Source organism: Protopterus annectens, chromosome 2.part1 (genome assembly GCF_019279795.1).
Source record: "Protopterus annectens isolate FY-2018-M chromosome 2.part1, PAN1.0, whole genome shotgun sequence".
Classification (NCBI taxonomy): Eukaryota; Metazoa; Chordata; order Ceratodontiformes; family Protopteridae; genus Protopterus; species Protopterus annectens.
Genome location: NC_056729.1, coordinates 1440319079 through 1440344838, shown reverse-complemented (window position 1 = coordinate 1440344838; position 25760 = coordinate 1440319079). Strand labels below are relative to the sequence as shown.

Below are 25760 nucleotides of genomic sequence, written 5' to 3'. Positions count from 1 at the left end.
GTAAATGCAAAAAAGTCCTTAATCTCTTCCTGGAATCAGAGAATTCCTGGCCCTGCCATTTGAAATGCTCTCTCATGGAGTGGAGGGTCTCCCCAAAGGACAGCTCTTCAGGAGGGGAGGCAGAGGGAATAGATTCCTCTGCATCAGAATCCTCGTAGGCTGTAAAGGCCTCCTCCTGGTAGTCTGAAAGAGCAGAGCCATCTGAGGCCTCATCAGAGGACTGGGGATCAGTGGGCTCAACCCTGGGCCTTTTTGTCTAGAGGAGGTTGAGAGCCCCTGTCTGGATGTGGCTGAGAGCCCCTAATTACGGAAATAAGGTCCTCAGCTAAACTTAAAATCTGTGAACCTGTAGTGGATCCCTGAGGAATAGCCTTGGGAGGCAGAGATTTTGGCTGTTTAGCAGCTTTAGCCCTTGTGAATACCTTTATGGACATGGATGCAGGAGGCCTGGCTGCTCCACGTGCTGGCATAGTTTTGTCTAGGGAAATGGTGTCGGATGTTTCCGGAACACCGGTTTCTGAGGGAAATTCTATAACCGACTCAGAAGAGGCCTCCGGGGCCGAGGTTGTCGGTTGTGCGGTTTCGACGGTCGGAAGTACCAAGGACTCTGTTTCAGCCGAGACAGAGACACTCGCGGTAGGCCTAGTCGTGGTTTCGGCCGAAACCACGGTCCGCGTGTGTCGGTCCTTGTCCTTCCGTTTTTTGGTTAAATGAGAAGTCGGAGTCTCCGACGGCATATTCTAACAGTAACTAGCCCCAAAAAATTCCTCTGCAAACTCCGCCCAACGCCTAAGAGTGCGTCGGTTGAAGGAGGCACAGGCTGTACAGGCCGAGATGTCGTGGTCTGGGCCTAGGCAGGGGAGGCAGTAAGAATGGAAATCCTTATGAGGTATTTGTTTCCCACAAGTTAAGCAATTATTAACTTTAAGCGTTTGATCTGACATCGGCTGGGGCAAGAAAGAGTCCCCAACGGGGTACGTAGCTTTTGAAGTCTTCGGTAGCTGAAGTTACAGGAGCTGGCCGACCGGCACTTGCGAACTGCTTCTGTTTCGGGCACCATGCGGCAAGAAAGACCGAGGAAGATGGCGTCGGCTGACGCTTTTATACCCCAGGCGCTCTGACGTCGGGGAGAGGGCGACATCAGCCGATGCCGGACCCAGACTTTGGAATCCGGCCGACCGAAGGGCTGCCTGAGGCAGGACAACCCATATGTAAGGACTGCAGATGCATCCTTGAAGGACATCTGTGTGTGTGTCCATGTGGTTCTGCTCGACAGTTCATTTGGACGACAAGCAGATTTGCCCCCCCCCCTCCTCAATGTTGTGCGATCCTGGAGTTGATATATATAGTTGGGGGGGCACAGCCCCCCACATTGGGGGGTGTGGGGGCGAAGCCCCGCACATAAAATGCTTGTCGACCAAATGAGTGTCGATCATATGGCCTGATATATATATACATACACACACACTCTCACACACACACTCTCACACACACACTCTCACACACACACACTCTCTCACACACACACTCTCTCACACACACACACACTCTCTCACACACACTCTCACACACACACACTCTCTCACACACACACTCTCTCACACACACACACTCTCTCACACACACACACACTCTCTCACACACACACACACTCTCACACACACACACACACACACACACACACACACACACACACACACACACACACACACACCCTATGATACACTGGTACTCTATCCAGGATTAATTTTTTTTTTTGCTTTGTGTATTTTGTCTCTCTTATGACCCTGAAATGGAAAAAGTGGTAACTGCAGAATGAATGTAGTTTGCTCTGAGAAATAAGGACAGACAAGAAAAATTCCAGAATAAGTGCTCAAAGGAGTAAAAATTACTCAATAACCAGCCTAATGTGTCCACTGAACTGCTCTGAAGAATACGGAAAAAATAAACAAGACATAGGTTCATAGGTGTGTACTAGGCTAATGGCCTTGGAACATTTACAAGCCTAGCTCAAAAAATTGCCCCGGCATCGTGCTACCTGATGTTAGTTCACAGTGCCCCTCTCCTGTAGGGCAACTGGAGTGATCTTGGCATGATCTCTGGGGTGAACTTTCTGTTACCCATCCACTCATCAGGATTTCTCTTGAAGAGGGCCAGTGTGAGGTGCTTGACATGAATGGGAAGCTTATTCCAGAGTATGGGCAGTCTTTGGGAAATGAAACTGTCCCTCCAGCATGTTCTGTTAATTGTGGTAATGAGGTTGTGGTCTGTGGAGTGTGTGGCACTGGGATTGGGATTTCTTTAGGTGTAGCATTTCAAGTTGGGCTGGGTTAGACATGTCTTTGTAAGTCAAGCAGAGATCACTTCTAAGTAGATGATAAGAGACTGAGAACAGCTGAAGTTTCTTGAGTCTGTCCATGTTGGACACGTTTAAGGCCTAGGAATTTTTTTGTGAGGTACTTTTGTGGCCTCCTCCAGCTGTTGCAGGAGTCTGGTCGGGTACCTCCCAATGGGGAGTTAATGGTTGATATTTAAATAAATACTATAGATTACTACCACACTCCCACTGTCATAATGAATATGAAGCAAAACCTGCAAAACACAGAAAGTGACAGGGAAAAAATGTACAAGGTGAAGCATCTTCAAACAGAGCATCTCCAAAGAGGGATGGACATTTTTATCTGCTTACCCGAAATGGTTCTGTCCCAATTCATCCTCCTCTTCCACACGTATTACAGCAGAGAGAGAGACTGGTTTCATTTCCCATGAGTCTAGGGCAGCTTTGTCTTTAATTAACAGCAGTTCAGATGCTCGCCCTGAGCACCTGAAGGGTGGTACTAGTGTATATCCTAAAACAAAAGAAAAATAAAAAGTAATGCAAACACAAAGTAAATCATCTTACATTTCAAAGTATCTCAACTTAATTTTTGTATTTCACTTGCTGCTATTCTCTAATGTCTAGTTTGCTGGGATATCCAATGACAACTTTCAGATATTTACTCATCATAGGCTTCTGGAGGCATACTAACTTCTAACCTTAGCTTACCTGCAATTACTTCTGTACCCCATCAGCACAAATTTACTTGCAGAGCATTACAGTGTTTTCTTAATTACAGTATCACATTATACCTCTTTCTTGGACTGCAATTTCAAAAAAAAAAAATCCTTTTAATAGTTTTAATACATAAATTCATAGGTAATACAAGACTAGCTGCCATTGTGGACTATTTTAAGCCTAGCCATTTTTTCAAAGGTAAGAATAAACCTTGTACCTTGTGTTTATGAGGTAAACACCCTAACCACTACGCCAAGCCCCAACCCCAAAAACGTAACTAGTGTATGACATACTGTTGCATTCGAACACCTGCAAATCCACATCCACATTCCTTCACATCTCTGATGACCTCTCCTGGGCTGCTAACACCATATAGTAAAGAAGGCTCAGGATTCACCTCCTGAGAAAGCTCAAAAAGGCCAGGCTCCCACTGTCTGCTCTTACCACTTTTCACAGTGGAGCTATCGACAGCATCCTCACTAGCAACTTCATAACATGGTTCAACAACTGCACAGTTGATAAGAAGAAGAAACTACAGAGGGTGCTGAGGGTGGCTGAGAAAATCTTGGGCACAAACCTCTCTTCTATTCAGGAGCTTTTCCTTACAAGAGCTACAAAGAGAACATACAAAATACTTGCTGATTCGACCCATACGGCCAACAACTGGTTCGCATAACTTGCGTCTGGAAGGAAGTACCACAGCTTCTGCTGTAGGACTAAGATTCAGGAACAATTTGTATCCTACAGCCGTGAGACTTTTTAATACAGACACCAACCCACCAACCATAATACCTGATACAATGAAGCCTCTTTTTCATTTAATCCTGCTGCTCTGAGCAATTACCACCAGCATTACTACTATGCAATATGACGGCTATACCGAGTCGTGTCTAAGGTTAACAATTGCAATATAGTAACTAAACAGCTGCTATTTACTTGGTAGTGGTTATTTATTTATTATTTATCACTGGATAATGGGTTTTGAATGTGTTTATGTAATATGAACTACTTCTTGCATGTCATACCTGTTGTTTTCTTTCTTATGTTATTCTTTGATACCGCTGTATTTACGTTATTTGCGCTGCATTTCCCTTGTGAGCTGACATTTGTAATTTCGTTTAGGCTGCACTTGTGTGGTCCTAAATGAGTTTCTTTGAAACCTGAGTATTACCTTGTTTCTGTGGACATTTGTCTGTAATTATTTTTTAAAAATTAATACAAAAATCCACCTTCTTTAAGCAGTCTTGGCTTCAAAGACCTTGTATGTAAATATACTGTAAGTTTTGAGGCTTTAAGTAAAAAGAAAGTATAGTTGTGTAATGAACTATCACAACTGTAAATGTTTGAGTATATTCCCTGTCAGTCATTGCTTCTGAAATTTCTACCTAAGCAAACAAGTGATACTAGACCTAGAAAAAACATCCACAGGGGGAATGACCCATCTGTAAATACTACGACTTTCCACATTTTAGATGGGGTCAGAGTAAGGACAGTGACTGATAGGAGAGATGAAAGATTGAGAATAAGATGAAATGGTTACGGCCGGCCCGAGTACCAGAGTAAATATTTTCCTCCTGCGTCAGTTGTTCTGTGAGTGTTGCTGATGTCAGGTCATCAGGGCTATAAAGGGAGACAGCCAAAGCCATTACATCAGTTTTTCTTGCCCCCAAAGGTCTTGGAGCCCCAGAGAAGATATATGCAAGAGTTAAGAAAAAGGGGGTAGGTGAGAGGGAAACAGGACTGCAACAGTGAATAAACTCGAACACCTACATTTATGGTAAGTGTACACAACTGTACTATGTTCTTAGTGTTTCACTGTTGCAGTCATCACTTGTGTGAAGAATCACAAAGCAGAGGAAGTGGGTGGAGGAAAGTTGCACAACTATGGGGATGCTAGCATGCCCTGCAGGACTGCAAATACAAATCCTGCCCTGGTTTTGGGGAAAGTAGCCAGCTGGTAGCGCTCGGTGAAAGTGTGGACAGATGTCCAAGTAACAGCTTCCAGAATTTCCTTGGTAGGAACCCCCTTAGAAAGGCTGTGGAGGTAGACGCTGCTCTTGGAGAATGGGATCTCACAGTTTTGGGAAGACTCTTTCCATGGAAGGCATAGCAGAAATGTATACAATGAAAAATCCATTTGAAAATGGTCTGCTTGGTGATGGGTTTCCCCTCTGCCCCAGGGGCGAATGAAACCAGGAGTTGGTCAGATTTCCTGCTTGATTTGGCCCTATCAAGGTAAAATCTCAACTGTCTGTGCATATCCAAGGTATGCAGGATTCTCTCCCCTCTATTTGCTGGTTTAGGAAAGAAGGTAGGTAGGTGTATGGCCTGGTTGAGGGTTATATCAGAGGCCAGTCTGGGCATGAAGGAGGGGTTGGTACTTAGAGAGAACCCATCCGCGTGGAAGATGGATGAAGGACTCGGTGGCCATAAGAGCTTGGAGCTCAGATACCTTCCTAGCAGAAGGATAGCTAGCAAAAGGGCAGTCTTCCAGAAGAGGTATTTGAGGTCTGCTGAGGAAGCTGGTTTGAAAGGGGGGAACAGTCAGCTTTTCCACAACAAAAAAAGAAGTAATAAGGAGAAAGTAAAATGTATTCCACAAAAATGAACGCTTTATTGATAAATCCGCGTTTTCGTCTATGTAGACTTCATCAGATTAAACACTAGTTACATATCCATTTGGCACTTTTATATACATTTAAAATTCACAGACCAATCCTTGCTCACCATAATTAACAATTAACAAATCAGATATCTCTTAAAATTTCTTAAACATCTCATTAATGTATTTCTCCCCTTAAAACCTTAAAACATTTAAATTAATATTTATATAAATACTATTAAATTAGTAAAATCCAATTGATGTTGCCTATAATTAATATTATTTAATTCTTCATAACTTAGAATTAAAAACTCATTGTATTTATTTAAAAAATACATTCAAAAAAACAAATATAAATGAGTGAGATTTCTTTAAACACAATTTAGCACCATCTGCTGGCCTTTTTAAAGAATGACAGGAAAAAATAAACAAGAAAAAGTGCAGCTATATTCTTGCTGCCCTTAATTTTAACAATGGTAGGATGGAGATATACTCATTTAGGCCTGGGGTCCTGTTGGCTTCTAGGGCTACCTGCCACCATAATTCTTTGTAGCCTATGGTCTCTGGAGACAAGTAGCGACGGACTGGGGAAACGACAGCAACAACCTAAGAGGAAGAGGCAATGTTTCGGTAATGGATTAAACAGGGATGACAACAGTGAACCGAAAGGTGCAACTTTCGACCCAGGAGCTACACCCATTATTTTCCAGGATGTGGAAGACGACTGCTTTGAGGACATTGCAAACGCAGAGGGCGAGTTTCAAGAACATTTACAAAAAGGTACTGTCAACATGGCTAATACCCATGATATGAACAAATGGCTCAAAGAGTCGTATTCTTTCAGACTCAATGAAAACAACAGTAAACGAACTAATTATTCTGGTTCTTATGGTAAAACGATTGATACCATGTTTAGCTTAATGCATAAATACAAGTCGATTACCATTGAGAACGGTTATTTAAACGAGTGTTTACACAGGTGCATAGTACCTAAGGGACTACGCACCTGGAAATACCCAAATAATGTTCAGATTGGGTCTGTATTTCACAAAGAGCTAATAAAAGTATTTAACAGGTGTGGTTTAGAAATCATAAAATGTATTATAGACGAGAATGAGAGGAATCTATTATTACTTAGTGAACAAATCAATGAACTCGATGGCCGTATTAAAGATGATTTAATTTTTCAAATCAAAGAAGAGAAACAAAAGTATTTTAACTTAAAGGGTGAGATTGACAAAAAATGTAAAGGCCTTGTTGAAAGGAAAATGGAGAAACTAAGAAGGGACATAACAGAGTATGATAACAATACCAGTTATCCAAATCCAGTTAATAGTGGAGTCCCCACATATCAAAAATACAGTAAGCAGAAATGGATAAAGAGACCCAGTACAAGAGACTATGTAACCCATAGGGAAAACTTTAACCTCGATTATGACACAGATTTCCCACCGTTAAAAAGACAAAATGAGGGTCCTAGGTTTAATGGCAGAAATCCAGGAAATTTTTACAAGAGAGGGGGGTTAAGAGGAAGGGGGAAATACACATATTAGAACCCCCAACTGAATTCGAAGACTCCAGAAGCAAAATAGTTGTAGAAGGGGTCAAACACAGTTTAGATGGATTTACTATTTACAATTATAGTAACGTGGAATTAGATAAGGAACATTTTTCTTTATTGAAGAGAGGTTTTAAATTCATTCCATCAGTAAAAGGGAACAGAGTACAATCATTACTTGATATAAAAATGTTTATCAGAAAGATGAACTTAGAGTTATTATTCAGAAAGGAGGAATATGGGTTGGACAGGAACAATATACAAATAAATGAAGAACAAAGGGTCCTGAAAAATAAATCCACTTTTAACCCTCCCATACATGCACAACTCAGAAACTTTGAAAAAGTAATGGAAGAAGGTGTTAAGAAAATTGAGAAAAAGACTAAGTACATAAATAACATGGATAAGAAAGAGAAAATGATGTTGGAAGAATTAAGATATAACAGACAAGTTAGAGTAATGAAGCCTGATAAGGGAGGGGGAGTCGTAATAATGGACATAATACAATATGAGAGCAAAATGAATGATATTCTTATGAATGGAACCAAATATAGGATAACATCACGTAATGAAATCAATCTGGCGTACCAAAGGGTAGATATGGTTTTGGAGGATATGGTAATAGAAAAAGTTATAGATGAGAAAATGTTTTCTTTCCTCAAAATCAATAAGCCGAAAATACCAGTTATTTTGGCATACCTAAAACACATAAGAATTGGGAGGACCCCCCTTTAAGACCGATAGTGTCATCTGATGGGTCCAAAACAACATCTTTGGCTAAGTTTGTGGACATCAAAACAAAGCATATTTGGATAAATAAAAAAGCTATTTTAAGGGACTCTTGGGATTTACTAAGAGCATTGGTGCCAGATTTATTTGATAAGGACCTAATATTAGTAACTGTGGATGTTGTTGACTTATTTGGGTCTATTCCATATGAGGAAGGAATCAGAATGTTTGAAAATGAGGTATATAGTGATAAAAATTTGTGTTTTGAGGATAAAGTAGCCTGTATAAGTTTAATGGACTTAGTTTTAAGAAATAATTTCTTGTATCACCACGGAGAGTTCTTTCAACAGGCACAAGGAGTAGCAATGGGGGCCACATGTGCCCCTACATATGCTAACCTTGTCCTTGCCAACTGGGAGGAAAAATTTATATTCCCCTCAGTACATATGAAACATTGCAAATTGTATAAAAGGTTCCTGGATGATATAATAATTTTCTGGACAGGCGGATATGATAATCTAGACATTTTTATTAAATACATAGGGGAAACGACTAATTTCCTCAAGTTTACACATTCAACATCTAATAACAGTATAGCCTTCCTAGACATTGAAATTAAGAAAACTTCAGAGGCCTTTGTGACAAAGGTATATAGAAAGGACACATATGTCAACTCATTTCTCCATTTCGAAGTCATCCTATTTATTGTAAAAGAACCTCGTGAAGGGACAATTTATCAGGGATCCAGGATGACAAGCTTGGACCTAAGATTTTAATATTGAATGTGACAACTTGGAGAAGATGTTTATAGATAGAGGATACCCCAAAGAGTTTGTAAATGAGCTTAGAATGGAAGTTACCAAGGCAAGAAATGGAAGGTTCAAGCCCATTTTAGGTGAAAGTGAAAACATAGATAATGATACAATAAATGTGAAAAAGGATGGTGATAAATATGAACAATCACTAGTATTGGAACATAATAGTTTAAACAAGAAAGTAAAAGTGTTTTTTTAAAAGAATGGGAGAAATTTAAAACTCTCACAGATCTAGAAGGGCTAGCAGAATCAAATCCAAAAATTGTGTTTAAGAACCCTATGAATATTAAGAACTTATTGGAAAGTGGAAAAGAAAGAAAAATAGGTGATAGGGTTGTCTCAAGTAAGGTGGGGACATTTAAATGAGGCAAGTGTAAACAATGTGAACATGTAATAAATCTTGAGAAGGTATATTTGGAGAGTAGGGAACTGTGGTTGCTTAGCAAAGGGTATTTTAATTGTGATTCTAAAGGTCTGATTTACTTGGTAATTTGTAAAAAGTGCACTTCGTTTTACGTAGGTAAAACCGAGAGATCCTTGAAAAAGAGGATCTACGAACACATGTACGATGTTAAAAAAAGTAAGGAAACGAACGCACTTTTTAGGCATAGTAAGATTTGTAAAGAATATCAATTTTACTTTTTTTGTTTTGGACCAAGTAAAAGAGGACATTAGAGGGGGCCCATGGGAAGAGACCATAGGCTACAAAGAATTATGGTGGCAGGTAGCCCTAGAAGCCAACAGGACCCCAGGCCTAAATGAGTATATCTCCATCCTACCATTGTTAAAATTAAGGGCAGCAAGAATATAGCTGCACTTTTTCTTGTTTATTTTTTCCTGTCATTCTTTAAAAAGGCCAGCAGATGGTGCTAAATTGTTTAAAGAAATCTCACTCATTTATATTTATGTTTTTTTGAATGTATTTTTTAAATAAATACAATGAGTTTTTAATTCTAAGTTATGAAGAATTAAATAATATTAATTATAGGCAACATCAATTGGATTTTACTAATTTAATAGTATTTATATAAATATTAATTTAAATGTTTTAAGGTTTTAAGGGGAGAAATACATTAATGAGATGTTTAAGAAATTTTAAGAGATATCTGATTTGTTAATTGTTAATTATGGTGAGCAAGGATTGGTCTGTGCATTTTAAATGTATATAAAAGTGCCAAATGGATATGTAACTAGTGTTTAATCTGATGAAGTCTACATAGACGAAAACGCGGATTTATCAATAAAGCGTTCATTTTTGTGGAATACATTTTACTTTCTCCTTATTACTTCTTGTTTTGAGTTTTTTGGTACAGCGTGGAGAAGTAAGCGGTTGATTTTGGTTTTTCCACAACAAAGTTTAGATCCCAAGCTGGCATAGGGACCTTCTTGGCGGTCTGATGTAAGCCACACCTCTGGGGAACTGCTTCAAGAGGTGTCGAGAGAATAAAGGCTGAACTGCCTGGACATAGGCAGAGATAGCCGAGGCACGAGTCTTGATAGAGGAGTAAGACAAGCCCTTATGGTGGAGCTCTGCCAAGTAGTCCAGAACCAGGGGTAAAGAGGCTTTAGTGCTGGTGGTGTCCCTAGTGGAGCACCTGCAGGTGAATCTCTGTCATTTAGAGGAGTAAGAATTTCTGGTGCTGGGTCTGCGAGCCTCCTTAATAATGGCTAACACCTGATTGCTAACGGCTGCAGTATCAACTGTCTATGAGGAATCGGTCATGCTGTTAGCTTGAATGTAGCAAGGCCTGGATGCAGGAGCTTCCCTCCCTGTTGTGTGAGAAGGTCTGCGGTGGAAGGCAGAGTAAAGGGAGTGTGCATGTTCATGCTGAGGTACATGGGGTGCCAGTGCTGCCTTGGCCAATCTAGGGCAATCAGGATAGCCCTTGATCCTTCTCTGATCTTGAGCAGAACCCTGGGTATCGGAGGAAGTGGGGGAAAGGCATACACAAACAGGCTGCCCTAGTGGAAGGAGAGGGCATCCATCCTCCAGGCTTTTGGGTGAAACTGTTTTGAGCAGAACTTGGCCAGTTGACGGTTCTGGTGGCTGGCGAAAAGGTCTATGTCTGGTAACCCCCAGATGTGAGCGATCTGCATGAAGGTCTCCCTGTGCAACTGCCACTCATGGGGGTCCATGATCTGTCTGCTTTTTTGCCTCCCTGGGAGGTATTGAGCTAAGAGATTCAGTCCTAGATTCGATGCTGGCTGCCAGATATCCATGGCAAGGTGACATGGGTAGGAATGAGTGCCCCCCACTGTTTGTTGATGTACCACATGACAGTGGTGTTGTCATCCTGATTAGGAGTGCCCCTGGTGATAGATGCTCTTGAAAGGTTAGGATAGCAGTGTGCACTGTCAGCATCTCTTGCAAATTGATGTGTAGACATAGAACTTCCTGTTCCCAAAAGGCCTGGGTTTGTAGAGTTCCAGTGTGGGCTCCCCAGGCAATGTCTGAGGTGTATGTGATCAAGGTCTGCTTGTGTGGGCGAAGGACAAGAGGAAGTCCCTTGTTTGGGGAGCAAGCCTGGGCCCACCAGACAAGTTCTTTCTTTAAGCAAGGAATTAGTGGTAGTTGGTGCTTCAGAGACTGGGAGTGTTGGCACCAGAGTTTCCTTAGGTACCACTGCAGTTTACGCATATGCAATCTGGCAAAGGGTACCAGCAGGATGCAGGAGGCCATGTATCCCAGGGCCTGTAATATTTGCCTGGCTGTAAGGTGGGGTCTTCTGTGCTAGCTGGTCGAAGTAGGACTGCAGAAAGGTCTGCTTCTGGGGGGGGGGGGTCTATTTTCTTGGATGTGTCTAGCAGAGTGCCCAGGAAGGTAATCCTTTGTGTGGGCAGCCGAAGGGATTTCCTTATGTTTATGGTGAATGCCAGTGAGGTCAGTATGGTCTGCAAAAAGGAGAGGCCCTGTAGGAGCTTTTCCTTGGTTTGTTCCTGAATGAGGCAGTTGTCTAGATAGGGGTAAGTGTGTAAGGCGGTCTGTCGGCAGTAAGCAACGACTGGAGCCAAACACTTTGCAAAGACTCTGGGAGCAGTGGATAAGCCAAACAGCAGTGCACAGAACTGAAACTGTTGGGGACCTGTGCTGAACCTTAGGTCATTCCTGCAGGACTCTCTGATAGGAATATGCAGGTAGGCATCTTTCAGGTCTACGGTCACTAGCCAGGCTGGAGGGAGGAGCATAGGCAGTAGTTTTTGGTGTGTCAACATTTTGAATTTTGGAACCAGAAGGGACTGATTCAGGGTAGAGAGGTCTAGGATAGGGCACCATGTGCCCTCTTTTCGGGGAACCAGGAACAGCCTTGAGTAAAATCCCTTCCTGGTCTGTTCCCTGGGCACGGGTTCTACAGCACCCTGGGCGTAAAGTTTTTGGATCTGGCGAATAACCTCCGCTGTCAGGTTTGCAGGGACATCTGGACATCTGGGCAACCTGAGCTCCTTGGTTTTTCTTAGAAATAGAATCTGTAACCTCTGGTAACAATTTTCAGGACCCATAGATCTGAGGTGATGGTCTGCCAGTTTTCTAGGAAGAGGGAAAGTCTTCCTCTTAGCTTGTCTGGAGACCTGGGGGGAAGAGGGAAGGGAAGTTTCTGCTGAAACTGGAAGGCTGTACCTGCAAAAAGTCCTTGACAGTCTGCATGGATTTGGCTTTGTCCTCCACTTTCTTGATAAACTTCTCGGCCTCGGGGCCAAACAATTGTTCTTTATCCACAGAGGCATCTAAAAGTTTGGATTTTACCTGGTCTGGCAAAGGTTCTCTCTTAACCAGGCATGCCTTCTGATAACTGACCCTGTAGCTGCAGCCCTGGTAGGTGCTTCCAAGGCATCATAACCACAATGTAAGGAATGCTTTGCCACCTGAGAGCTTGACTGTATGAGGTCTGTTAATTCTCTGGCAGTGTTACTGTCAGGCAAAACAGATATTTTCTGTTTGAGTTTGAGCACATTCTGCTGGAATTGGATCATATGAAACTGAAAGGTTAAAGCTCTAACAGCTAATGTGGCTGAGGTGTAAACCTTTTTACCCATCCTGTCTAGAGCTCTGCTTTCTTTGTACGTTGGGATGGGGTTTTTCGAAGAGTTTGCTCTAGCGCTCTTAGCCCTGAGTGATTACTTCAGGGTCTGCAGTAGGATTTTTAAATAAGTATTTGTGAGAGTCTTGCACACTTCAGTATCTATCAGGTTTTCTGGTTGCAGGAAGAAGACAATCTGGAGATGGGGCTGATTCTAGAAAAACATCCTCTACTGCATCCAGGACAGGAGGAATGGCCAGAGGCTTATGCTGAGACAGATCTAGAAATTACCTGAGTCTCTTTTTAGACTGGAGGTAGTCCTGGGCCTTCCCATTGAAAATGTTTTTTGAGAGTGTTTAGAGTTTCCCCGAAAGAAAGGTCCTCAGGAGGAGAGGCAGTGGGAATGGGACCATCAGCATCAGAGTCCTTGAATGATGCTAAGGACTGGTCTTCCATCACTGACTCCTCCAGATCTAAATCCACTGATTCTGGGTCTGTGAGGGCCTCTTGGGGGTTGTCTCTTTTTCTTTTGGCTGGTGTGGGGGGAGGGGGGGGGTTGGCTACCCCTGATCAGAGTCATCAAGTCCTCTGCCATTCTGAGAAGTTGCTGGGATTGAGGGGCTGGCTGGGGCCCTGTGGAGGTATCTTTTTGGGGGTAGATTTTGGCTTGGGCCTAGCTGGTTCAGTAGCCTTATACAGTGTGTCAAGTTTGACCAGCAGCGTTGTCATCGGTCTAATCCTGAGTTCAGATGTCAGTGGGGGTGCCACGGAAGCCAGTGCTTGCAAAGCAGCTCTGGACCCAACCACATGAGGAACAAACGACACCTTGGCAGGAGGAGGTTGATACGGTGGCCTATGGGACCGAATGGGTCTCGGTAGAGGCCTGCAGAGGATCATCAGCTGTAGTCAGGGGCTGCGAAGGTGCCTCACCGAGTTCAGCTGTAACCTTTGCTTTCAGAAAGGGTGGATGGTAGTCCGGGGTTGTCAGAGGGCCTAACTTTTGGAGGCCTATCCTTATCTTTGTCTTTTTTCTTCCTAGGAAAGTCAGTAACCGCCTGAGAGACCGATGCCATTTCGCATTGCTGAAAAGACGGACTAAAATACTTCGTTACAATATCAGCTCTTTTTTTATAGTGCGAACATTAAAGAGGGCACAGAACAGACACCCTGGAACATTGTGGTCTGGGTCTAAACAGGTGATGCAGAGAGAATGGAAGTCTCGGTGTGGGATCTGCTTTCCACAACTGAGACAGTTATTAACTTTCTCTGACATAGGTTTAAGACAAGAAAAGATTCCCCAACGGGGTACTTAACTTTAGACAGTTGTCTTCACTCTAGCAACAGCCAACAGATGCACTCACAAAACTGCTTCTGCTTTGGGTTCCACCGCAAGAAAGACTGATGTAACAGCTTTGGCTGTCTTCCTTTATAGCCCTGATGACCTGATGTCAGCCACACTCACAGAAGATCCGACACAGGAGGGAAACCTTTACTCTGGTACTTGGGCCGGCTGACAGCTACCCAACAGGGATAACCCACAAGTGATGACTGCAACAGTGAAACACGAAGATCATCAAATGTGAGATCATGGAGCACTACTCAGTGCTAACAGTCTACACAGAAAGATGCCAGAACTTTAAGCCGTCCTACAACTCAATCAAATTCATATTTGTGAGTTATGAACAAACAGTTTCAAAGCAATAAAAGCACTCCCTCTATACTAGGTTTTAGCACAAATCATATGTCTTCAAGCTTATGGGTAACTGAGGGACAGTATCTGTATTTGGGAGAAACACCATTACTCCACACCAAATTACACATGATACTAACTCAGAGCTCCTGAAAACCCAAATCACTCAAAACAAATCCAACTATTATTTCATTACTAGCTACAGATCCCCAACAATGTCCTGCAAAGATCATGTAAACCACATTAACATCACAAAGGGTATAAATATTAAACCGAACACCACCTTGCTAAGAGATTTCAATTACCCAGTTGTTTATTGCCACAGTTATAACTCAAAATATGGCTGGTGCAAATTGTAAAAATTTTCACTAGTGAGGCTAGTATCTTTGACCTGGTCCTTTATAAACTCATGCCTGCCTGTACCCCAGCCCATATTTCCCAATCCATGGTCAGCTTCTGTGTTAGGTCTATTAGTATCACCTTGTCACTAAATACAACCACATTTGGGGACTTCTCTAGAGCAAATCTAATTCTGCTTGCAGAAGAGCTATGTAAAGTTTCCAACAATCCTCTGCAAACAGTCCCAAATTCAAGGGCTGCAATATTCACCTCCCAACATGACTAGCATCTAAACAGCTGCACAGAAAAGTCAGTATCGAGTCTTCCATAAATATAATGGTAATGTCTGGATTAACCTATTGGAACTCCCGTATTAATAAACTGTACATCAAAATAAACAAAATAATGAAAAGTTGTAAGAAATTCCCAAAAAGAAACTTACGAACATGATTAAAAAATGGAGTAAGAGTTTCACGTTACTACACAAACCAAAGGAAACTAGAATTCCTTCTCCAGTTGTGTCAGGAAATTATGAAATAGTATCCAACAAAATGCACTGAGCTCATCCACAATAATATCACATGTTCAAATCCCAACGATATAGTCAATATATAAGCAGCCAAACGTATTGTTAATTCTATGTCACTTACCCACATTTTTACCACCACTACCCTTGAATATTTAGTTTTTCCCAGACATTATACTACAAGGGGACCAGACAATCTAACAGATTGCATTCTCTTTGACCCACCTGGCTGTGTAAACCTTGGCTCTAGATTGTCACTGTTGAAGTGACACCCTGACCCCATGTGCAACAATGGGAAAAGGGGTTGAGGATGGATGGAAACTCTACAGGCCTTGGTAATTACAGGCGCATAAGCCTTATCAGCTTTGTATGCAAAGCCATGGAACATATCACAACAAAACTCATTTATGTAAACACAGGCAAACTTAAATGATCTAGACCACAATCAGTTTGGTTTAGTGAAGAGCACTCTCTTGTCTCCTGAGCCTATTAAACTTCTTTGAAAAAATTACAGTGGCTGTGAACAATGACCACTCCATACATACCTCTTATAATGACCTACCCAAGGCTTTTGAGGTCATCACCATGCTGTTACTACTGAAATATTAGACAAACATAATGCAGACCCCTACACCATCTGATGACCTATAAACTGGCTATCCAGCAGATCCAAATATGTGAAAGTTGCTGCTACTCTCTCAATATAAAATTGCAACAAGTCATGTACCACTGGGATCGTGGCTGAGACTCGAATGTTTGGCATTTATTTTGCAGACACTCAAGCCAACATCCCAGAAATGTGGTTGACAGAGTTTGATGAGGACTGCAAGCTGGGCATGGTTACCTACTCATACACTCGGCGGATCCTGTTTGGGCATCCTGCAGACTACTACAGCACCAGAAAACAAGAGAGAGAGACTTTTTGCTGTTCTAAGTACCTTTTTGGCTTTCTTTTAACTGTTTTAAGCTAATGGCACTTTAAAAAGATGTTTTTACTGTCATTTGCTATATTTCTGCTGCATTGTACTGTTAATTCGTTTTTACTGTGTGTGCATTTCTTTTACCTGCTAAAAGCTTAAAATTTAACTGAATTTATAAATGTAGGCATCACACTCAAGTGTGACAGCCTTTTCTGTGCATTTTATACTATTTCAAGTGCTTTTTCTGCTTAAATTAAAAAATAAATAAATAAATAAATAATACTACTATCTGTATTGCTCGTTTCCTGCCCTTTCCTATGCTAGAATAGTCCGGATCCCAGATCTGCTGGTTTCAGGATTTTAGTTTGTGCTTCTGATTGATCCAGACCTTGTTGTGCCAGTGGGAGGTCTTTCTGCTTATCAGTGAGAGTGGTAAGCACTAGAGCAGCCTATCTGCTGCAAGAGGAGTGGTCTCCAGCTCTGAAATTTACCTTATTGGCTGTTTTTACCTTATTGGCCGTAATTCCTATCCCTTTCAAGTTTCTGAGTTAAAAACCCATGTTTGCACATCGTTCAGCGCTGCTTAGCTAGGGTTAAACTATTCCCGCTGCCATAAAGTCTGCTCTTCAGTTTTTCCCTTAGAACTAGCCAGACTCTTAGTTTTATCACTTGAATTTGCTTGTGTGTGCTTAGCACTGATTCAGAACTTGTTGTAAGCACTAAATAAGCTACAAATTACTACAGCACTCAACCTTCCTCATTACCTAGAGGAAAACAGTTTTTGTACTCATCTTCCTCACTTGCTTAGTGGAAAACAGCTCTAACTTCCTCACTTGTCTAAAGGTAAACAGGGTTTATTCAGGCATGTCCAAAGGACAGCTCCCGGTGTTCCCTCCTGTCTACCTGATGAATATGGCCATCTTGGGGCAACGTGGCAATTGCCTCATATACACAGACAACCGTCTCCTCCTACTACCCAACACTACAACCTGTGAGAGATGCATTTATCTAGCCAAACTGGAGGTAAAGCTCTCTCAACCCAAGACTGAACTTGTCAGTCAGGAGGAGAAGTCAAACACCCACTCCACACCACATAGTCCCAGTACATCTATACCACCAAGACCCACACATACATGCATAAAATCATTCTTGGAGACTCTTAAGAATCTACCCAAAAAGAGACCTCCAAAGCAGAAATGTAAGCAACCTCCAGCCCTCACCACAACCAAAAGACACAACACACAGACTCAGTGTGCCACTCAACCACTGCCCATAAGGCAAAACTATGTACCAAACCTATTGGTCATAGGTGACTCTACAGTCAGGCACACTGATGTCCCACTCACCAGAATAGACAAGGAGGAGGTTACTGTTGCTGCCTGTCAGGTGCCAGGATCTGCCACATAACCCGCACACTCAAATCACTCCACAAGTACAAATATGACTCAGTCATTGTCCATGTTGGTGTGAATGAAATGAGATGCACCTCCTTGGATTACATGAGAAGAGACACGGAGGAGCTCTCTGATCTTGCAATCCAGATATGACACTAGCCCCGAGTAGCATCCTACCTTTGTCCAGAATGATACTGCAATACAAGGGCAAAATGATTGACTTCAACAATTGGCTAAACTTCTGTTGTCATTCAAAGGGGATCCAGTATTTATCTGGCTGGGATGACAGGCCACGATGCTTTGCCAGAGATGGCCTGCACTTGTCACCCCTGGGATTCCGAATACTGGCTAAGGTTCTTGGCATCCCTATAGTGCCTTTTTTAGGCAAAGCTCAAAAACCCAAACTACCACCATAACTGATACAGGCAATCAAAAACTGAGGGTAATGCTAGAAGTCTAAACCTCAAAATGTCCTCACTCGAGGCACTCCTTAAAATGGAGAATATCGATATTTGTGCAGTGACTGAAACCTGGTTCAAGGCTCCAGACAGCACCCCTGCATTACCAGGATATAACTCATACCATACCTTTTGGCCATCAAACCAGGACCGGAACACCAGGGCAGAGGTGTGCCCATATTCATTAAGGACAACCACACCTTCAGGCTAGTAGACCAACATAATTCATCCAAAATTATACAAGTGCAACTAACTCTGTGCAAAACTGCAATCCATATTGTAGCTTGCTACAGATCCCCCACCATGCCACAGGATTCCCACTCCTCTTTTCTTGATATAATATAGAATATCAGGGTCCAACCAAACATGCTAATACTGGGAGATTTCAACTACCCCACCGTTAACTGGGAAAACTACTCTTGTACTAACTCCTTTCCTCAACGCTTCCTAGAATTCGTAAATTCCAATGCCCAGGATCAACTTATCCACACTCCTACCAGGGGCAAAAATATCTTAGACCTAGTAATTACCAACATGATTGACAGGTGCTCCACACCTGAAGTCAACTCATTGTTGGTCAGATCCGACCATAAACTAATCACCCTAGATATCCACATCCCACCCCTACTACAGAAGCCACAGTAAAAAAAACTTCTCCAAAGCCAACTTCATACTACTTAAGGCAGAAGTGGCCAATTTCCCAGCACCCATGCAGATGGACAATATAGTTAACACTGCTGAATCTTGTAAAAAATAGTAATAGAGATAAGCAAGCACAACACCAGAGGGTACAAAATCCTGTGGAAAAGTCCAAAAATCGTGTCACACAAAATCGCAAAGTGAATAATAACAAATTCATCCACAGGAATCAAGCAGAGCAATCCAAACTTAAGTTAAATGGAAAAAATGGTATTAACGCAGACTATTCAAACAGTCCAATTTTATTGACAGTAGTAAGCGCTTTCACCTTACGGCTTCATCAGACATTAATTAGAAAGGATTCCTTAAGCATTTAAATATCTAACACTTACATTTCATTGGTCGCTACAATGATGACATCACTTTACTTTGAATTCATAAAATATATTATAAAAATCTAATATGAAGTGTTTATAAAATACATTTGTATAAAACATAATAATATAAACATAAACAAAATACTTTAAACTTTAAATAACATTAATAAAAATACAAATAAATCTATACCTAACGTATAGATGTTAAAAAAAAAAAAAATATATATATATATATATATATATGAAACGAAATTCAAGATTTATTCAAGCAGAAACTATAGCCCTTCTCTTCCATAATAACGGTTTAAGAGAAGCTTTATCATTTAATCCAGGCCCCTTATCTGCTTGACATCTGATAATCCATCTTAATTTATTCTCTTCAGTTAAAGTTTCTATATCTCCACCTCTTATATTTGGTTTAATTGATTGCATCACAAGAAAAACAAATGTAGGGTTGGGACCTCCCTCTTTGTAATGTTTTGCAAAGGCATTGGTTTGAGTACCAATGCGCATATGATATAAATGTTCCCTGACACGTTCCCGCAGTCTTCTATTGTTCTTGCCTATATAGAAAGACTCACAGGAAATACACCTAGCCAAGTATACTAAATGTTCGCTTTGACAATTCGTTTTAGTATGAAAAGTATACTCATAATTGGTAACAGGATGTATAAAGGAGACTCTCTCATCTATGTAGGAACATCGTTTACACTTCCTACATGGTTTGGTGTTAACGGAATCAAAGGGAGTATGATTATGTAACCTATCTAAATGTCGTTGGCAAAGAATACGCTTCAAGTTCTTCCTATTTCTATAAACATACCCTGGTCTTAGTCCTACAACTCTCTTAATGTTGTCATCCAATAGAAGTACATCCCAGTGCTTCTCAAATACATTTTGAATCTTGGCTATGTCAGTAGTATAAAACAATGGAACTTTCAGTGGTCCTGAACCCCAAGAACCTTGTAACTGTTCCTCAATTACTTCACCATCAGAAAAATATGGTTTTGCCCTAGTTGGTCTAAGGGAATTTACATAATCAATAGCTGCTTCCACTTCATGTTGTTTATAACATCTATCAAGAAGTCTTTCTTTACGATTTAAGACTTCCATTGTATATCCATTTTGGGTAGGGTTGAGTCTTGAGGCCCTCATTGCTTGTCCCTTTACCACATTTCCAAAAACAAAGGAAGGGTGCATACTTTCCCTATGGAGTGAAGTATTCCTATAACATGACTTGCGGTGTACAGATGTGTTTAATAAGCCATTATCCAGCCTCGTTATATCTAGATCCAAAAAGGAAATCCTGCATCTAGAGTAGTTTACAGTAAAACTAAGAAAAGTAGTCAAATCATTAATAATTGAAACAAAATCAAGAAGTTCTTCTTCCAAACCAAACCAAATGAAAAAAAGATAGTCTACAAAACGTCTGTAAAATGAAACATTGTTTTGAAATTCTGATAGAGGGAATAATTCTGACTGCTCCCATTTAGCCATCACTATGTTGGCGTAGCTACTGGCACACGAAGTGCCCATAGCCACGCCATCATTTTGCAGAAATATCTCCTGGTTAAAAATAAAAAACATTGTTTTGTAAAACTGTCTCTAAAAACAGAGTCAATAAATCTATAGTCTTGGGGGTCAAGTCAGAATGTTCAGTCAGATACTGATGTACCATTGAAACACCTGTGTCATTGGGAATTACTGTAAACAAGCTTTTTACATCCATTGTCACAAGGATGTAAGGTTTATCATCAGATAGCCCTCTTGTAAAGGTATACAACTCTAAAACGAATTGTTTGCTGTCTCTTAAAATGATAGAGTTAGCATCAACAATAGGCCTAAGAAAATACTCCAGATATAGCGAGAGAGGCTCCGTTACCCAGCCTCTCCCAGCTACTATGGGGCATAAGGGTGGCTTCTCCATAGACTTGTGTGTCTCTGGAAGCCCCTGTATAGCTGGTATGAGGGGTTTGTTAACCCTTAAAAAATTTAAAAGTTCATAATCAATATCTCGACTTTTATAAAGATCATCTAACAAGTCATAAATCCTAAAAACCTTGTTGGTGACTTCATCCAGTCCAATCTTAGAGTAAAATGAATCTTCACTCAACATTAATAACATACTCTCCAAATAATCTTCTGTGTCCATCACAACAATGGGACCTCCCTGGTCAGCAGGGCGAATAACTATGGAATGATCATTGACAAGCCCAGATAGAGCTTTCCTTTGTTGGTAAGTCAAATTCTGTCTACCATGTAACCTTCTATTCTTCTTTTTTGATTTATTTAACTTAAATAAGTCTTGTTCTACTAATCAAGTAAAAGTTTCTATCAAAGGATGTAAAGGGGGGGACATATAAACTCGGGGTTCGAAAAACCTTACGCTCACTGATACCATTATTGTCCCCAAATTCCAACTTTAATTGTATATTCCGTGCAAAAAGTCTTGAATCTAAGACTGTATCTGTGATATCACTTGTTTTACTAGGAATAAATGTTAAACCTTTATTTAAAACTTGATTTTCAAATTTATTTAAAGTTTTATGTGATAAATTAAGAACTAAGGATTGGGAGCACGCTCCCACATCTTCTTCAGAGTGGGTCCCGTGTAGTCGCTCCCTGAACCTTTCCGTTTCACCTTCCCCCTGCTGTATGTTCTCTGTCTCTGCATCTGTTGGGAGGTGTCTATAGGAAAAGGAACTAATAAATTGGACCTTTCTGTGTTGGAAAGTGTTAATGAGGGCAAAGTTGAAGTTGTTTTACGCCTTACAACTTGTTCAGTATGTGGTAGAGAAGGAGTAATACTCGTGTTAATAAGTTCTGCAGATACATTATTATCATTCTTCTCATTAATAACATTTGCATTCATCAAAGTTCTTTCATTAACGAAAACTTGAGACTCTGAATTTAAAGTTGAATCATCAGCATTAGCAGTGTCTGAATTAACATTAGTTCCTAGTATATTATTAGTCATTACAGTAGTTCCTAATATATTATTAGTCATTACAGTTTCTACTGGTTTCACATTCAACACATTGGTAGATAGTCCATTTGTAGAAGGAGCAATGCGATTATTGTTAACTTCATTAACACGTCTGGGCCAAGTGAAGACATGGCCCAGTTTGAAATCTCGAGTATCTCTATTAATTTTGTTCTTTTTTTGCTCCAAAAGTCTCCTTTCATATAAGTTAACACTGTCCAAAAGTCCAAAAGTCTATTCATTGCTTGCTCTGCTTTATGACCTGGAAATTTAGATAAAATATGCTCCTGTTGTTTAATTAAATCTCTCCTTAATTTTTCCTCCTCTGTATCTAAAAAGTCATTTAACAGTCTCATGTATTTAAAGCTAAGCTCTAAATTGAGCTGTTGCCACTGGTATAATAAACTTGGATATAAGTTACCTGTTGTCGGCATCTTTAAAATGCGCAACCCCCTTGGCACTATCTTTCTGTCCAAACAAACATCAAAGTGCTGGCGTTGCAATTGCATTCTCTTGAGTTTTAAAAAGTCCAATTCCAGTTTGTTAAGTTCCTCATTCAGACCGATTAAACTATTAGAATCAACATTGTCAAGATCGTTTTCATCTGTACGTTCGTATAGAAAAAGTAAGTTCTCTTGGCCAACAACACACTCCTGAAAGCATGTGAAGCGACTGTTATTCACTTCATGACTTCGTAGAGTAAACGGCAATTCAATGACATCATTTCCTGCTGCTGTTTTGGTCATGCTCCCTCGGTGCAACATGAACCAAGTAAAAAATAGTAATAGAGATAAGCAAGCACAACACCAGAGGGTAAAGAATCCTGTGGAAAAGTCCAAAAATCGTGTCTTACAAAATCGCAAAGCGAATAATAACAAATTCATCCACAGGAATCAAGCAGAGCAACCCAAACTTAAGTTAAACGGAAAAAATGGTATTAACGCGGACTATTCAAACAGTCCAATTTTATTGACAGTAGTAAGCGCTTTCACCTTTCGGCTTCATCAGACATTAATTAGAAAGGATTCCTTAAGCATTTAAATATCTAACACTTACATTTCATTGGTCGCTACAATGATGACATCACTTTACTTTGAATTCATAAAATATATTATAAAAATCTAACATGAAGTGTTTATAAAATACATTTGTATAAAACATAATAATATAAACATAAATAAAATACTTTAAACTTTAAATAACATTAATAAAATACAAATAAATCTATACCTAACGTATAGATGTTAACTAATATATATATATATATATATATATATATATATATATATATATGAGAAACTAAATTCATGATTCATTCAAGCAGAAACTATAGCCCTTCTCTTCCGTAATAACGGTTTAAGAGAAGCTTTATCATTTAATCCAGGCTCCTTATCTGTTTGACATCTGATAATGCATCTTAATTCATTCTCTTCAGTTAAAGTTTCTATATCTCCACCTCTTATATTTGGTTTAATTGATTGCATCACAAGAACAACAAATGTATGGTTGGGACCTCTCATTTTGTGATGTTTTGCAAGGGCATTGGTTTGAGTACCAATGCGCATATGATATAAATGTTCCCTGACACGTTCCCGCAGTCTTCTATTGGTCTTGCCTATATAGAAAGACTCACAGGAAATACACCTAGCCAAGTATACTAAATGTTCGCTTTGACAATTCGTTTTAGTATGAAAAGTATACTCATAATTGTTAACAGGATGTATAAAGGAGACTCTCTCATCTATGTAGGAACATTGTTTACACTTCCTACATGGTTCGGTGTTAACTGAATCAAAGGGAGTATTGTTTTATACTACTGACATAGCCAAGATTCAAAATGTATTTGAGAAGCACTGGGATGTACTTCTATTGGATGATAACATTAAGAGAGTTGTAGGACTAAGACCAGGGTATGTTTATAGAAATAGGAAGAACTTGAAACGTATTCTTTGCCAACGACCTTTAGATAGGTTACATAATCATACTCCCTTTGATTCAGTTAACACCAAACCATGTAGGAAGTGTAAACAATGTTCCTACATAGATGAGAGAGTCTCCTTTATACATCCTGTTACCAATTATGAGTATACTTTTCATACTAAAACGATTTGTCAAAGCGAACATTTAGTATACTTGGCTAGGTGTATTTCCTGTGAGTCTTTCTATATAGGCAAGACCATTAGAAGACTGCGGGAACGTGTCAGGGAACATTTATATCATATGCGCATTGGTACTCAAACCAATGCCCTTGCAAAATATCACAAAGAGAGAGGTCCCAACCATACATTTGTTTTTCTTGTGATGCAATCAATTAAACCAAATATAAGAGGTGGAGATATAGAAACTTTAACTGAAGAGAATGAATTAAGATGCATTATCAGATGTCAAACAGATAAGGAGCCTGGATTAAATGATAAAGCTTCTCTTAAACCGTTATTACGGAAGAGAAGGGCTATAGTTTCTGCTTGAATGAATCATGAATTTCGTTTCATATATATATATATATATATATATATATATTTTTTAGTTAACATCTATACGTTGGGTATAGATTTATTTGTATTTTTATTAATGTTATTTAAAGTTTAAAGTATTTTATTTATGTTTATATTAATATGTTTTATACAAATGTATTTTATAAACACTTCATATTAGATTTTTATAATATATTTTATGAATTCAAAGTAAAGTGATGTCATCATTGTAGCGACCAATGAAATGTAAGTGTTAGATATTTAAATGCTTAAGGAATCCTTTCTAATTAATGTCTGATGAAGCCGAAAGGTGAAAGCGCTTACTACTGTCAATAAAATTGGACTGTTTGAATAGTCTGCGTTAATACCATTTTTTCCGTTTAACTTAAGTTTGGATTGCTCTGCTTGATTCCTGTGGATGAATTTGTTATTATTCGCTTTGCGATTTTGTGTGACACGACTGCTGAATCTTATATTAACACATTCTATAAGCACCTACACTGGTGCATGGATCGTGCCATCCCTAATAAGGACAAGACGCAGACTTCAAAAAGAAGGAAACCAATCTGGTGGTCCCCTGTTATTAACAAACTCTACAACAGAAGGAAGAAACTGTTGCAAAAGAGAATAAAATCCTTTGAGTGGAGGAGCTCCCTGGTCAGCCTCAGCAAAAAGCTCAGATCTCTCATAAAATTAACCAAAGCAAACTAAGAAAATAAGACTGCCACTGGCTCTAAAGACAATCACAAAGCATTCTACAGTTATGTCAAGAATCTCAATGGCAACACCCAAATCTGCTCTGAGCTACAGCACAATGGCACAAAATTCACAGAACCAACTGATATCGCCAACATCCTGGCTGATAGATTCAGTGCCAACTTTACCCCCCCACCTCCCAAAGGGCCCATATCCTTACCGGAAGGATGCAGTGTCCCCGCAATCACAACTGAACAAGTGAAAACTGTGCTATTGAAAGGCAAGAACACAGTATCCATGGGACCGGACAATATCCCTGGCTGCGTCCTGCATGAACTTCAGAACAAACTAGCCCCCCACCTAAGCACCATGTTCAAGCATAGCCTCTTGACAGGCTTTGTACCCACTGAATGGCGCATGACAACAGTTGTACCACTCCACAAAGGGGGAGCCATCACAGACCCCGGGAACTATCGCCCTATTAGCCTG

At 40.2% G+C, this 25760-nt stretch overlaps 1 protein-coding gene across 2 annotated transcripts in view; it reads right to left on the bottom strand.

Annotated features, from left to right (window-relative positions):
- Positions 1-25760, bottom strand: part of NOP14 (NOP14 nucleolar protein) — a 1083467-nt gene that overhangs the window by 369195 nt on the left and 688512 nt on the right. For both annotated transcript variants that reach the window (XM_044062921.1, XM_044062920.1), the window contains one exon: positions 2690-2849. In XM_044062921.1, the coding sequence (XP_043918856.1) occupies positions 2690-2849 (160 nt within the window). The remainder of the gene's footprint in view (positions 1-2689; positions 2850-25760) is intronic.